At 40.7% G+C, this 13,618-nt stretch overlaps 1 protein-coding gene across 1 annotated transcript; it reads right to left on the bottom strand.

Moving 5' to 3' along the window:
* Nucleotides 1–7,240: 7,240 nt before the first annotated feature.
* Nucleotides 7,241–8,077, bottom strand: LOC146655227 (uncharacterized). Its single transcript, XM_085428852.1, has 2 exons — nt 7,971–8,077; nt 7,241–7,838 (listed from the first exon to the last, which is right to left on the bottom strand). The coding sequence occupies exons 1-2, from the start codon at nt 8,075–8,077 to the stop codon at nt 7,241–7,243; spliced, it is 705 nt and encodes a 234-aa protein (XP_085284978.1).
* Between the last annotated feature and the right edge of the window lie 5,541 nt (nt 8,078–13,618).

Below are 13,618 nucleotides of genomic sequence, written 5' to 3'. Positions count from 1 at the left end.
GTTGCCTAACCCATAGAGGACTGTGTGTCCCTTCATTGCAGTTTCAGCAGAACCATTTTTTGGGGTGGTTGTCTCATTGTTGCCCCTCTGATGCACATTTTGCTAATTTCATTAAGACCAAAGCAGCCGAAACTGATTAATAACACCCACGCCACTCAACTTACCAGATCAATGTTGTAGTTAGCTTCTCTGATGATATATTCCGATGAAGACTTTTTAAAAGTGTTCTTTACATTTTTTAAACTCGTATATGTAATATATAATTCTTAGAAAGAGAAGGGAGGTATCATTTTAGAGGGAAGTGGAATTTAAAATTACAAAGAGTAAGAACAACATTGAAAAGGATGTCTATTTCAATAGCTGGAGTTAAATTCTGGAATGAGTTAAAAGAAGAAATAAAGGTCAGTAGTGATATAAACCAGTTTAAAATAAAACTCAAAAAAGAAATATTAAATAAGTATAAGAATGAAGAAAATGCAATTAACCCAAGACAGCAGTCAAACTCATGTTTATTTTCTTCTGCAAATTAGCAAATCTAAATATAGTTTTAGTTGAACATGTGAAAATATTTTTTTGAGATGTTATGTTCTAAGTTGAAGGCATTGTATACGTTTTTGTTGTTCAAATTTAGATGATGAGGATGTAAACCTGAGGGGGTAGGGCTAAATAAGTATATACTTCTGCCTACTCCCTTTCAAACAACTGTATGGAATGATTTTATGAAACGTTGGTGAATGTATATGTTTGAAATAAAAAAGAACTGAACTGGACTGAACTGAATATATAGTAAAGAGATGCAAACTTTTACTTTGTGAGAAACTTCTCAGAGTTACTGTCACGGGTCTGGGTCCGTTGGACCCAGTATGTGGAGTTTCATGTTTTTGTTATTCCATGTTTGAGGTTATTATGTTTTGGTTTTAGTTTGCATCAGGGATTGTTTTCTTGTTCTCTTGTTGTGTTGATGATGATGATGATGATTATGATGTTTATTATTTGAGTTTCATGTTTAAGGATTTGTTCTCGGTTGTATCTCACGTTTAGTTTAGTTCAGGTTCCATGTGTCATTCTGTCTGTCTCTCAGTGTCAGGTCTGCGTCTTGGTGTGGTGTTCTCATTTCCTGTTTTATTGTGAAGGTCTGGGTCTCATGTGAGTGTGTTCAGTTTTACCTCTGTCTCGTCTTGTTGATCATTCCCAGCTGTGTGTAATTCCCCTGTGTTTCTCTAGGTGTATTTAAGTCATGTCCTCCGTCATTGTAGTTGCTGGTCCGTCTGTGTTTCCACCCTCCCTCATCTGCGTGTTCTCCCTGCTGTCCGCCGTTAGTTTCTTCTGGTCGTTCTCGTTAAGGTTTGTGCTCTGTAGTTTAGTTGATCCCAGTATAGTTTAGTTCCAGCGCCATTTGCCGTTTGTGTTTACTTTCATGTTCAATAAACCACCTTTACACCTTCACGACTGCCTGCACTTGGATCCTCCTTTTTCCTTTTCTACACGGCTCTCCTCACCCGCCGTGACAGTACGGACCAGCCAGATATGGATCCAGCGGCATTCACCCCACCCACGGAGCTTCGGGACCTCATCACGAACTCCGCTTCACAAATAATCAACCTGTGGCTAGAGCACGAGGGAGAAGCATTCCTCCACGTTCTGGAAGCCAGACTGCAACAGCTGCTCACGGATTATCCCTGGCTATTGGACTCACTACACCCTCTGGTACAAAACTTCATTCTCCACGAACTTCACCTCCACCCTCCAGCCGCTACCGCTTCCCAACCCAGCCCGCCGGCGAAGGTTTTGCCCGGCCCGCCGGCGAAGGTTTTGCCCGGCCCGCCGGCGAAGGTTTTGCCCGGCCCGCCGGCGAAGGTTTTGCCCGGCCCGCCGGAGCAGTCGGCAGGGAGGAAGCGACGTTCGCGTCACCGGCGCGGCACCCCACAGCCGGACTTCAGGATGACAAAACAGTCGGCTGTGGTGGGTGAAACAGACACTCTTTCTGTTCCTTCTGACCCAGATACTAGGTCTATTTCTTCTGGAGCTATTTTTTTGTGTCTCCTCTAAAAATCATAAGGATTTCCCTGTCTCGCCCATGGCCATTGCTCCTAAGACTACCTTTGTTGAGCAGACTTTTTGTGCTAATGACTATGTTCATGCTGTTGTTCCCATGCCCGGAGTAGCTGAGCCTAGCACTACGAACATAGGGAATTTAAGCGTCAGGGAAGCTTTCTTGTCTCCGTCAGTTCCTTCAGGGAAAGTAATAAAACTTTCTGAAACTGGTTTTTCTGGCCATATTGTCCCATCCTCACTTTCACCTCAGCCAGCCGCCCAGCTGCCCTCAGTTCAGCCAGCCACTCCACCACCTGTTACTACTTCGCTACCTGTAGCTCAGTTGCCACCAGTTCAGCAGCCTACCCACTCAGTCATTCAGCCACCATCCTCACTGTCTCATTCTAAGCAGGGAACACACTTCACCACAACATCTGTTGGTTCTCTTATTAAGCTGGCCATGTCAGAGACAGTTGCTCCCTCTAGGGCCTCCCCAAAGGCTGGGTGTCAGTCACCAGCCAACTCTGGACCCCTAGAGGTCAAGACACCAGCGCCAGCAGCCTCACCGGAGAGCTCACCAGAACAGTCTCAGCTCTCAGCACCCCCTGAGAGTTCAAGTGAGTTCATCCGTCCGCCTCCGTCCTCTGAGTGTATTGGGGAACGCTTTCAGCCCTCTGAGGACTGCATTCCACTGTTGCTGCCTGAGTCTAGCCACTGTGCTGCTCAGTCCCAGCCAGTGTCCTCACTGGCAGAGGTCTCCGTACCTGCTGCTTCAGTGTCTGCTCTAGCTGGAGGGCCCGAGGAGCCCGGCCAGCACCATGTTTCGTCTGCTGGGGGTTCTGGAGAACCCAGCCAGCCTCAAGCCACGTCAGCTGGAGGGCCCGAGGAGCCCGTCCAGCCTCAAGCCACGTCAGCTGGAGGGCCCGAGGAGCCCGTCCAGCCTCAAGCCACGTCAGCTGGAGGGCCTGAGGAGCCCGTCCAGCCTCAAGCCACGTCTGCTGGAGGGCCCGAGGAGCCCACCCAGCACCACGCCTCGTTAGCTGAGGGTCCTGGAGGACCCAGCCAGCACGTCCTCACACCTGCTGACGGTCCCAGAGGACCCAGCCAGCACATCTCTACATCATCACCTGCAGCATTCACGCCACCGCCTACAGCCTTCACATCATCGCCATTCGCATCACTGCCTGCAGCGTCGCTGCCGTCAGGTTCCGCAGCCGTCCCGCTGCCGTCAGGTTCCGCAGCCGTCCCGCTGCCGTCAGGTTCCGCAGCCGTCCCGCTGCCGTCAGGTTCCGCAGCCGTCCCGCTGCCGTCAGGTTCCGCAGCCGTCCCGCTGCCGTCATCCACGCCTGGTCCAGCCTCCGTGTCTTCATCAGCCTCGTCTGGTCCAGCCTCCGTGTCTTCATCAGCCTCGTCTGGTCCAGCCTCCGCTCCAGCTTCAGCTCCGCCCACGCCGTCGCCTGGTCCAGCATCGTCTTCGTCTGGTCCAGCCTCCGCTTCGGCTTCAGCTTCAGCTTCGTCTGGTCCTGCCTCGTCTGGTCCTGCGGTTGCCACACCGCCGTCAGAGCCAGCTCGACCCGTTCCGCCTCGCCTCTGCTGGCCGTTTTGATGATGATGATGATGATGATGATTATGATGTTTATTATTTGAGTTTCATGTTTAAGGATTTGTTCTCGGTTGTATCTCACGTTTAGTTTAGTTCAGGTTCCATGTGTCATTCTGTCTGTCTCTCAGTGTCAGGTCTGCGTCTTGGTGTGGTGTTCTCATTTCCTGTTTTATTGTGAAGGTCTGGGTCTCATGTGAGTGTGTTCAGTTTTACCTCTGTCTCGTCTTGTTGATCATTCCCAGCTGTGTGTAATTCCCCTGTGTTTCTCTAGGTGTATTTAAGTCATGTCCTCCGTCATTGTAGTTGCTGGTCCGTCTGTGTTTCCACCCTCCCTCATCTGCGTGTTCTCCCTGCTGTCCGCCGTTAGTTTCTTCTGGTCGTTCTCGTTAAGGTTTGTGCTCTGTAGTTTAGTTGATCCCAGTATAGTTTAGTTCCAGCGCCATTTGCCGTTTGTGTTTACTTTCATGTTCAATAAACCACCTTTACACCTTCACGACTGCCTGCACTTGGATCCTCCTTTTTCCTTTTCTACACGGCTCTCCTCACCCGCCGTGACAGTTACTGACCCCCAATGTGTATTTGAAACTTTTTAAAACTGTAATTTCTTTAGTATTTTGGATCCGCGATAACTTCTTAGGTAGAGGAACTAGGTATATAAATTTCAGAGCTAAACAATATGTTTAAACTCTGTTAAAACCATCAGTTTTACATGAACTCTAAGTGCCACAGTCAGAAAATGTGTTTTTCATATTGGCTTTTTTTTTTTTTTCTCTAACCGACTAAGCATGAAGTTTTAATAACAAAAGAAAATATCGAAAAACTTTAACATCTGTGATTTTTAACATATGATTTTTACTTAAATGTTGTTACCAAAGTGATTGTCCAGTTGTGTTTCTCCCATATTAAAGTTTTTTTTTTTTTTTTATATTGTTACGTTTTAACTTTGAGCAACTGCTAAATTTGACATTATATTTACCCAAGAAGTTAAAACCAGTCTAATTTCATCTCCAAAGGTTGACTCTGTTCATCTGGACGTAGCATTTTCCGTGAAATGTTTTGTCACTCATCCAAGTGACTTCTTCAGTCTCAACTGAAGGCAGGTTTCCCCAAATCTTATAAACAGTCCATTGCACAATGACTGAAACCAGCCCACCAAAGGAACGATGGGCTGAGAGGTCAGTTTCTTCATCATAATTATGCAAATTCTCATAACGATTGATTACAAAACACTGATCAATGGCCATGAGTACCATTCACAGTGAGTTGGGGAATGGCTGCAATCACAGCATTGTGAGATGGTGACAGATGTACCCTTAGGCCCCCTCCTCGATTCAGAGATGGTCTTTCCCTTTTCACGTAAATGGCCTCCTTGACTCCGCGCTCAAACCAGCGTTCCTCCCTGTCCAGGATGTGTACATCCTCATCATTGAAAGAGTGTCCACTGTTTCTCCCACAGAAAGTGCTACATCCAGAAGAACAGAATAAACTTTTGGAGATTTACTTACCTGGATGATTGACCATGCATCAAGACAGTCTAATTTAAGGTCATTTTCATGAAGGCAAGTTTAATTTAGACTAGGAATGTGTACCCAATCAACTGGTAACTGATCATGTCAGCAGCTAAATACAGTACTTATTTTATATTCACCAGGATCAGACAACTAATTTAAGAAACATCAATCTAAAATAAATTGAATTATGCTCCTTATAAATGATCACAATAATTGTAAACATTGTCTTTACTTACCTGAGGTCTGCCTTCAGTTGAAACTGTGGGTAAAATGTGTAATATGATGAGTTTGTCTTGAACGTGGAAGTTGTGGTGGCCTAATTTACACCCCACCCCCACAGACATGTGGTCACACTCAAAGTGCAGATGGTTTATTTTCAGCATAGAAGCAACTTTTTTTTTCCAAGATGTAGCCCACATTCAAGTTTCGTATACACTAATCAGTTGATCTGTGCTGTTTTATAAACCTAACATAGTGGCTACATGAAACTAATAATACAAAATAAAAGAAAACTAAACCTTTTATCTATGATACTTTTTCATTTATTGCTTTTTTTTTTAAATCTAAATTGTTATCACTTATGTATTGATTTATTTCCCCCTAAAATATAAATTTTCTGTACACTTTTTCATGCAATCTGTGTTCACAAGTTTGCATTGTACAAGTACTTTCAATGCTTGGCGACTGCTTTAGGTTGTTTATAAACCCAGTGATCAGCAGTTTGTGGTGTTGCCAGGCAGAAATAGAAATATTTCTACATGAACACGGTCCTGCATAGATGACTGACAAATTGAGATACTTTTAAATGGTAGGCCTGTTTAAGATTCAAACTATCAACTGACAACATAAATGTATCTGTGAGGAGTTTACTGTGGCCATAGATGACAGCAACAACAAGCAATTTTCTCATAGACTTTAATTTTACATCTTTATAAAACCAGAGAACTGCCACCTGCTGGCCTTAAATGTAGGACCCATAATGGATGAACAATTTGTAACTGCAAAAAATTAGACAAAGCTATTTTTTCCAAGCTAGATTGTATTTTATTTCACAAATACAGCTCTGAAGAAAAATACAGTGTCTCATATCACCAGTGCAGTAAACTAAACTAAATAAGTATTACCTCAAACCACCCAGTTCTGTTGAATCACAAAAAAGTTTGTTCCCATCTATGTTTTGTACCACAAATAAATTTAGCCTTAGTAGTTGCTTTAGGTTTTTGTTCAGTAGATTCAATAGTTTCAGCATTCTCGCTCTGAAGTTTTGATGACATCTGTGAGTCACTGTAAGAAGAAATTAAATGCTCATTTAAATGCGCATAGAGGATCATAACTTCCATGGACAATTTTTATTTAGTTATTTATTTTTGATATCTCAAAGAAGAGGAGTTTAACAAATGAGGAAAATATCAGGTATTTCAGTTCAAACTTCAGAAAAATAATAATAATAATTTTTGAACATAAAAAACCTGCAACCAAGAAAGCATCTTACAACAATAATATTAATATTACACTACATTGTGTCATAACTCAAAAGATCAGAGGGAAATAAATTGTTACTGTGAGGGAAAACAAAAGTTATCCAAGAAATTAAACAACAATATAATTAAGTATGATATTAAAAAAAAAACAATGTAAGCTGGATATGATCATTAAATGTCTTATAAAAAGCAATAACATAATAATAACCTTCTGTGATTAATATTTGAATATAAGAAGCCTTCAGAAGAAATTTCATCAGTCTCTTTTCATCCTCCTTATAGGAGTTAAAGACAAAGCTAACACAGGAAACCCTTCACACCTACAGGAAGTTTAGGACCACCAGTTAAACTAACCCTAATGTTTTGGACTGCAGGGATTAAAAGTACCTGACGAGGGTGCTCACAGACCTGAGGAGAACATGCAAACTCCAAACTGAAAGGCCCCAAACTGGATATGAACCCGGGTCCTTCTGGCTACCTCACCACCACGGGGCCTTTAGAAGAAATTATGAAACAATTTCTACTTTTAAACTGACATCATCCAACTACTCAACAAAACAATTCTTACAGCCTGAGGCTTCAGCTGAAGAAAGACTTTGGATGGTGTTTACTTATCTCACACTTTCTAATTCCTCTTCATCTTCCCTATCATGTGACCCTGTTTCCTCTTTCCCTTCATCTCTGACTACATGATCTGACCTGTCTGTGCCAACATCAGTCACATCTCCTGTGTTGTTGCTCTCCATACTGCAGCAGCACAGACGTGCCAGCAGCCTGTCAATGGGCCCTTTACACATGAAGGCAAACAGAATGAAGTCCAACAATGAACTAAACAGAAAAAAGATCATAATGATAAAATCAGTAGCTGTCTCAGGGCGACGTGGACGCAAGCTGACAGGTAATAGAATGACTGCAGGAAGGTTTATGAGAAAGTAATTAAGCAGCAACAGAACCAAGGTTCCTACAATTCTTCGTTTTTCTTCAGTGGGCACTGAGGTGGCAGCAGGCAGAGCTTTAAGTGTCCCAGCGAGACAGAAGATGAACAGGGGGGCAGGGAGGGCGGCATAAATAATTAAACGTACAAATTCATATAAAAATACAGCAAGAGCAACACTAACAATACAAAAGGCCCAGACCAGAACACAGACCAGCACAGAACCCTCAGTTTGTCTGAGGCAGTCCAACAGTGGGCAGGCAATGAAACAATACCTGCAACACAAAACAGAAAGATGATCATATTATCACACAGAATAGTTTGTTTTTGATCACAGTGATCCTTCAGAGTACATAATAATAATCAGAGAGATGCAAGTACACACACACACACACACACACTGGTACCTTTCCAGAGCAATGCACAACCTGAAGTAAAGACTGGCCGTCACAGCAAAATTGTAAAAGAAAGATGCACTGTTGTCATACAGTGTCCTCCACCAAAGGAACGTCATGCTGCGATGGATTAGAACGGAGATGAGGAGGTTTGTGTAATAGATGACAGGGACCTGATATTTTCGCCCCTGCCAGAAATATTAATTGAAACCACATTAATGCAGTAATAAAGATTATATAGTCATAAGTGTAGATTAATGTGTATGAATAAATAAATATATTTATTTTATGTCTTATAAAGCAAGATAAATATTTTACTTTTATGTTGGAAAACATGAAAATCAATTTCTCCTATAATATATATTTTTATATATTGTGTATTATTCATACACCTCAAAATAAACACAAATTTCAAACACTTACATCTGCACATTGAAGATCAAATTAATTTCACATGTATGTCCAACAGAAATAAAATGAATATTTGAGCACTGCACCTTCTTGCTTCACCACAGTGAAGCCAATGTACATGACATACACTTAATATTTTTTTTATTTAACGCCAATTAGTAAGTAAAATTTATTCTCCAGTAGCCTACTTATTTCTCCAGATGCAGAACAAACAGGAAGAATAACAGAAGCAGTTACAAAAAGTGAACAGCAGGTGTCACACTCTGTCAACCTGCTTACTTTGACTATAACAGCAACACAGATGAGTAACAAAATAAGAAACCAAAAAATGTTATGTCCCAAAAACACTATATATATATATCTATCTATATAGATAGATAGATATAGATAGATATAGGTATATAGATATATATAGAACAGTCAACACTATAGATAGATAGATAGATAGATAGATAGATAGATAGATAGATAGATAGATAGATAGATAGATAGATAGATAGTGTTGACTGTTTTGCTGTAGAATAACAATATAGCCCCCTATTAATCCCAGGAATTTAGAGAATATCTTGATGCATGCACAATTTAGCAAGTAAGTAAATACCCAAAAGTTGATTCTGTTCATCTGGACGTAGCGATTTCAGTGGGAGAAACATTTTGTCACTCATCCAAGTGACTTCTTCACTCTCAGCTGACTTTATAAACAGAACATTTGCATGTGTCTGTGAAGGTCCTCAGTCATCCAGGTCATCGTAGTCTAAGGAGCTTGGAAAGAAAAGCGTCTGGACTTCTTTAAGTTGCTTGAACCTCTCATCCTTAGAGAACATTTGCACAATAACTTAAACTAGCACCACTGAATGAACAATGGGCTTGGAGGTCAGTTCCTTGATCATTAATATGCAAATTCTCATGACCATTGATCAACAACCACTGATCAATGGCTTTGATGGTGCTAGTTTCAGTCATTATGCAAATGTACTGTTTATAAGATTGGGGAAACCTGGAGTCAGCTGAGACTGAAGAAGTCACCTGGATGAGTGACGAAATGTTTCTCCCAGAAAACGCTACGTCCAGATGAACAGAATCAACTTTTGGGAACTTAGAGAATAATTTCTAAATAGTAGTGAAGCTGTCAGCACATGATTGGCTTTAAGGAGTTTCATTTATTCATGAATGTGTATGTCAAAAGCCCAACAGTTAACATGGGATGTGCTAATTTTATGACATGACTGTATCTGGTTCAGTGAAGTTGACATTATTGCCCTTTACTTTTGCTGCACCAATAAAATATAATATGGTAAGACTTTATTATTTTATTCTACTATTCCTACACTATCAATGGGCTACTTTTATAGTAAGATGAATCTACAGAGCGTAACTGGAAAGTGTTTGATTGTCAGACTTTTGATTTTATTTGTAAAGATTAAAGTAACTACTTAACTTTAATTATGACTCAACACTCCATGTTTATTTTCTTTCTCCTTTGAGTCAACAGCTTATCTAATTCAGGGTCACATGGGTGCTGGATCGTATCTGACATCTGGCAGTCTATCGCTGGGCTAATTTTTAATTTTTTTCATTTTTATATGTTATTCTTTTCTTTTTGTTTTTAATTTTAATTTAGTGTTTTGTTTTTGTTTTTTGCTAAGTTTTTTTAATTGTTCACAAACTTATATAGACATAAAAAGATTGGACGTATTTACATACCACACCACATGCACAGCAGAAGAACAGTATGGTCACTGGAAAGAAGAAGCAGACCTCGATCCATATCAGGACTCCCCACATCTCCAGCTGACTTTCTGTGTGGTGGAGTTGCTGTAGAAGAATTTTCTACTCTCTTTAAAAAAAAAATAATAATAATAATAGTAACAATAATAATAGCAACTCAAAATACTGCCACATGCTTGTATGCATGCCTGACAATAGGATGATGGCTTGTGTCCTGGGGAATCTCATCCCACATCTAGGATGATGTGGGTACAAGGGCATCACTGAGGTGGAAAGTGACCCAGAGGTTTTCCATTGGCTTTAGGTGAGTTTGGGGTCCAGTCAGTGGAATTAATTCCTTCATCCTCCAAGACTGCCTGCTCTCACTACATAAGGATGAGTATTGTGTTGCACCAGGAGGAACCCAGAACCCTCTGCACCAGTGCAGGGTCCTGATACTAAATCACAGTCAGGGTGCCGTTGCCTAACCCATAGAGGACTGTGTGTCCCTTCATTGCCTCTCCAGACCATCACTGACCCACCACCAAAACGGTCATGCTGAATTATGTTACGGGCAGCATTATGTTATCCATGGCTTCAGACATTTTGACACCTGTCATGTGTGCTCAAAGTAAACTTGCTTTCATCTGTGAAAAGCACAGGATAACAGTGGTGGCTCTGCCACAAACCCCACTTGGCAAATGCCACTTGGGCTCCATGGTGTCGGGCAGTGACCACAGGGCCCACTAGTGTATATTGGGCTCTCATGCTACCTTCATGAAGTTTGTTTTGATTGTTTTTTCAGAGACATTCACACCAGAAGAGTGATGGAGTTCATTTTGTAGGTCTCTGGCAGTGCTCACCCGGTTCTTTACTGAAACCGGTCATGCTGATAGGTTAAGGACCTTCTACAGCCCTGCCCAGCTTTCCTAGAGTAACTGTCTTTCTCCTGATACTGTCTTGGGAGACCCAGGAAACCCTCTAACTACTTTAGCATGGCATGTGTAACCTCTGTAGGGTCCAGATATTTCCTCATGAAACCAGTAGTGACCCTACCCAAATGCAAAACTGAAAAAAATACTGAAAAGATCCATCCATCCATTTTCTTCCGCTTATCCGAGGCCGGGTTGCGGGGGCAGCAGCCCAAACAGAGAAGCCCAGACCTCGCTCTCCCCAGCCACCTCCTCCAGCTTATCCGGGGGAACACCAAGGCATTCCCAGGCCAGCCAAGAGATATAATCTCTCCAGCGTGTCCTGGGTCTGCCCCGGGGCCTCCTCCCGGTGGGACATGCCCAGAAAAACTCTCCCAGGAGGTGCTCAGGGGGCATCCTTGTCAGATGCCTGAACCACCTCACCTGGCTCCTTTCGATGTGGAGGAGCAGCGGCTCTACTCTGAGCCCCTCCTGAATGGCCGAACTTCTCACCCTATCTCTAAGGGAGAGGCCAGTCACCCTTTGGAGGAAGCCCATTTCTGCCGCTTGTATTCGCGATCTCGTACTTTCGGTCACTACCCACAGCTTGTGACAATAGGTGAGGGTAGGGACGTAGATCGACCCGTAAATTGAAAGCTTTGCTTTTACACTCAGCTCTCTCTTCACCACAACAGACCGGTACAGCATCTGCATCACTGCAGCCACTGCACCAATCCACTGAAAAGATAAGGACGGATAAAATGCAGGTGACTTCAACATACAAAACCATTTTTGTTTTGGGGTTGTCTCCTTGTTGTCCCTCTAATGCACCTGTTGTTAATTTCATTAACATTGATTAATAACACCCCATGGCACTCACCTTACGCTGATTAAAAACATTTAAAAAGTGTTCTTCTATTTTTTTAAGTAGTATATATAGTATAGCATTTAAATTAAAGACATGCAAAATTTTACTTTGTGTGAAACTTCTCAGAGTTTCAAGCCTCCTATGTACATTTGGAACTTTTTAAAACTGCAACTTCTTTCATGTTTTTTATGGTGTTTAAGATCCCTGATAAATTTGGGGATAAAAAAATTTATTTAAGCTCTGTTTAAAAATATAAAAACCAACCACTTGTAACTTTTTAAATTTCAGCAACTGTTATATTTGTCATTCTGTTTACCCAAGAAATTAAAACTAGCCTAATTTAAGGTAGCCTTCATAAAGGGAAGTTTAACTTTAGAATTAATTCATTAGACTAGTAATGCATACCCAACAAACTAGTAACTGATAATGTCAGCAGCTAAACACATTGATCAAATCATCATTTAGTCAAAACAAAATTAAATAGTCCATTACCAGTGATCACATTTATATCCACTCACATTAAGAGCAACTCACTGCAGACAATCTCAGTGTACTTAATTGAACTATTTATAAAGTTTTTCTTCATAATTATGCATACATTTAAAATAAATTGAATTATGCTCCTCTTCACGTATAAATAATAACAATAATTGTAAACATTGTCTTTACTTACCTGAGGACTGCTTTCAGTTGTAAAATCTTTAATATGATGAGTTTGTCTTGAACATGCAAGTTGTGGTGGCCTAATTTACACCCCACCCCCACTGACATGTGGTCACACTCAAAGTGCAGATGGGGTTTTTCTTCAGCATAGAAACACTTTCTTACCCAAGATTACCACATTCAAGTTTCATATACACTAATCAGTTGATCTGTGCTGTTTTCTATACCCAACATAGTGGCTACATGAAACTAATAATACAAAGTAAAGGAAAAGTAAAGCTTTTATCTATGATACTTTTTGATTTTTTGCTTTTAAAAAAATCTAAATTGTTAACAGTTATTTATTGATATCTGTCATTGTTAAACTACCCAAAATATAAAATTTCAGTCATCTTTTTCATATAATCTGTGTTCCCATGTATTCTTCTTACAAATAATTTAAATGCTCAGTGACTGTCTATGTTGTTTGTAAATCCAGTGATCAGCAGTCTTTATGATGTCATAATTTGTGGTGATGCTAGGTAGAAATAGAAATATTTCTACCTGCATAGATGACAGATGATTGAGATACCATATTGAGATAAGGTAGATCTGCATAAGGTTCAAACTATCAACTAACAACATAAATGTGTTGGTGACGAGTTTACTGTGATCATAGATAACAGCAACAACAAGTACTTTTCTCATAGAATTTTATTACTTATATATTATTTACAGGAAAGTCTTCTTTTACATCTTTAAAAACATTGAAGATACAAAAACTTTATGTATTTCAACATTGTACAAAACTCGTATCCACATCACAAGTATTCTTGCTGCCTCTTCAGTCCAGTTATTAACAATAAAGGAGAGATGATGACATGAAGTTGTTGTCCTGCTGCAGTATCTGAACCTGTGGTAAAGCAGCTTCGTTATTAAAATCACTGTAATCAGCTACATTTGCAGGATTGTCTTGGCTACGTATAAATATCATATACATAATAAATAGTACAATATTATTTCTAAAACTCAGTAGATCAGAGGAAATGGAAATGTTATTGTGAACGAACACAAATATACTATATATTTATAATCAGATATACAGTATATCTGATTATAAT

Source organism: Rhamphochromis longiceps, linkage group LG13 (assembly GCF_057381845.1).
Source record: "Rhamphochromis longiceps isolate RC_006_pf linkage group LG13, R_longiceps_female_GT1.1, whole genome shotgun sequence".
In the NCBI taxonomy this organism is placed as follows: domain Eukaryota; kingdom Metazoa; phylum Chordata; class Actinopteri; order Cichliformes; family Cichlidae; genus Rhamphochromis; species Rhamphochromis longiceps.
The sequence above is the reverse complement of the archived record's forward strand: the minus strand, read 5'-3'. Positions and strand labels throughout refer to the sequence as shown.

Excerpts from the sequence above, each read along its gene's own strand:
- LOC146655227 (XM_085428852.1), bottom strand. The coding sequence starts at position 8,077 with ATGACGTTCCTTTGGTGGAGGACACTGTATGACAACAGTGCATCTTTC. Across the intron at positions 7,839-7,970 it reads TTGTGCATTGCTCTGGAAAG|GTATTGTTTCATTGCCTGCC; the intron begins GTACCAGTGTGT and ends TTTGTGTTGCAG.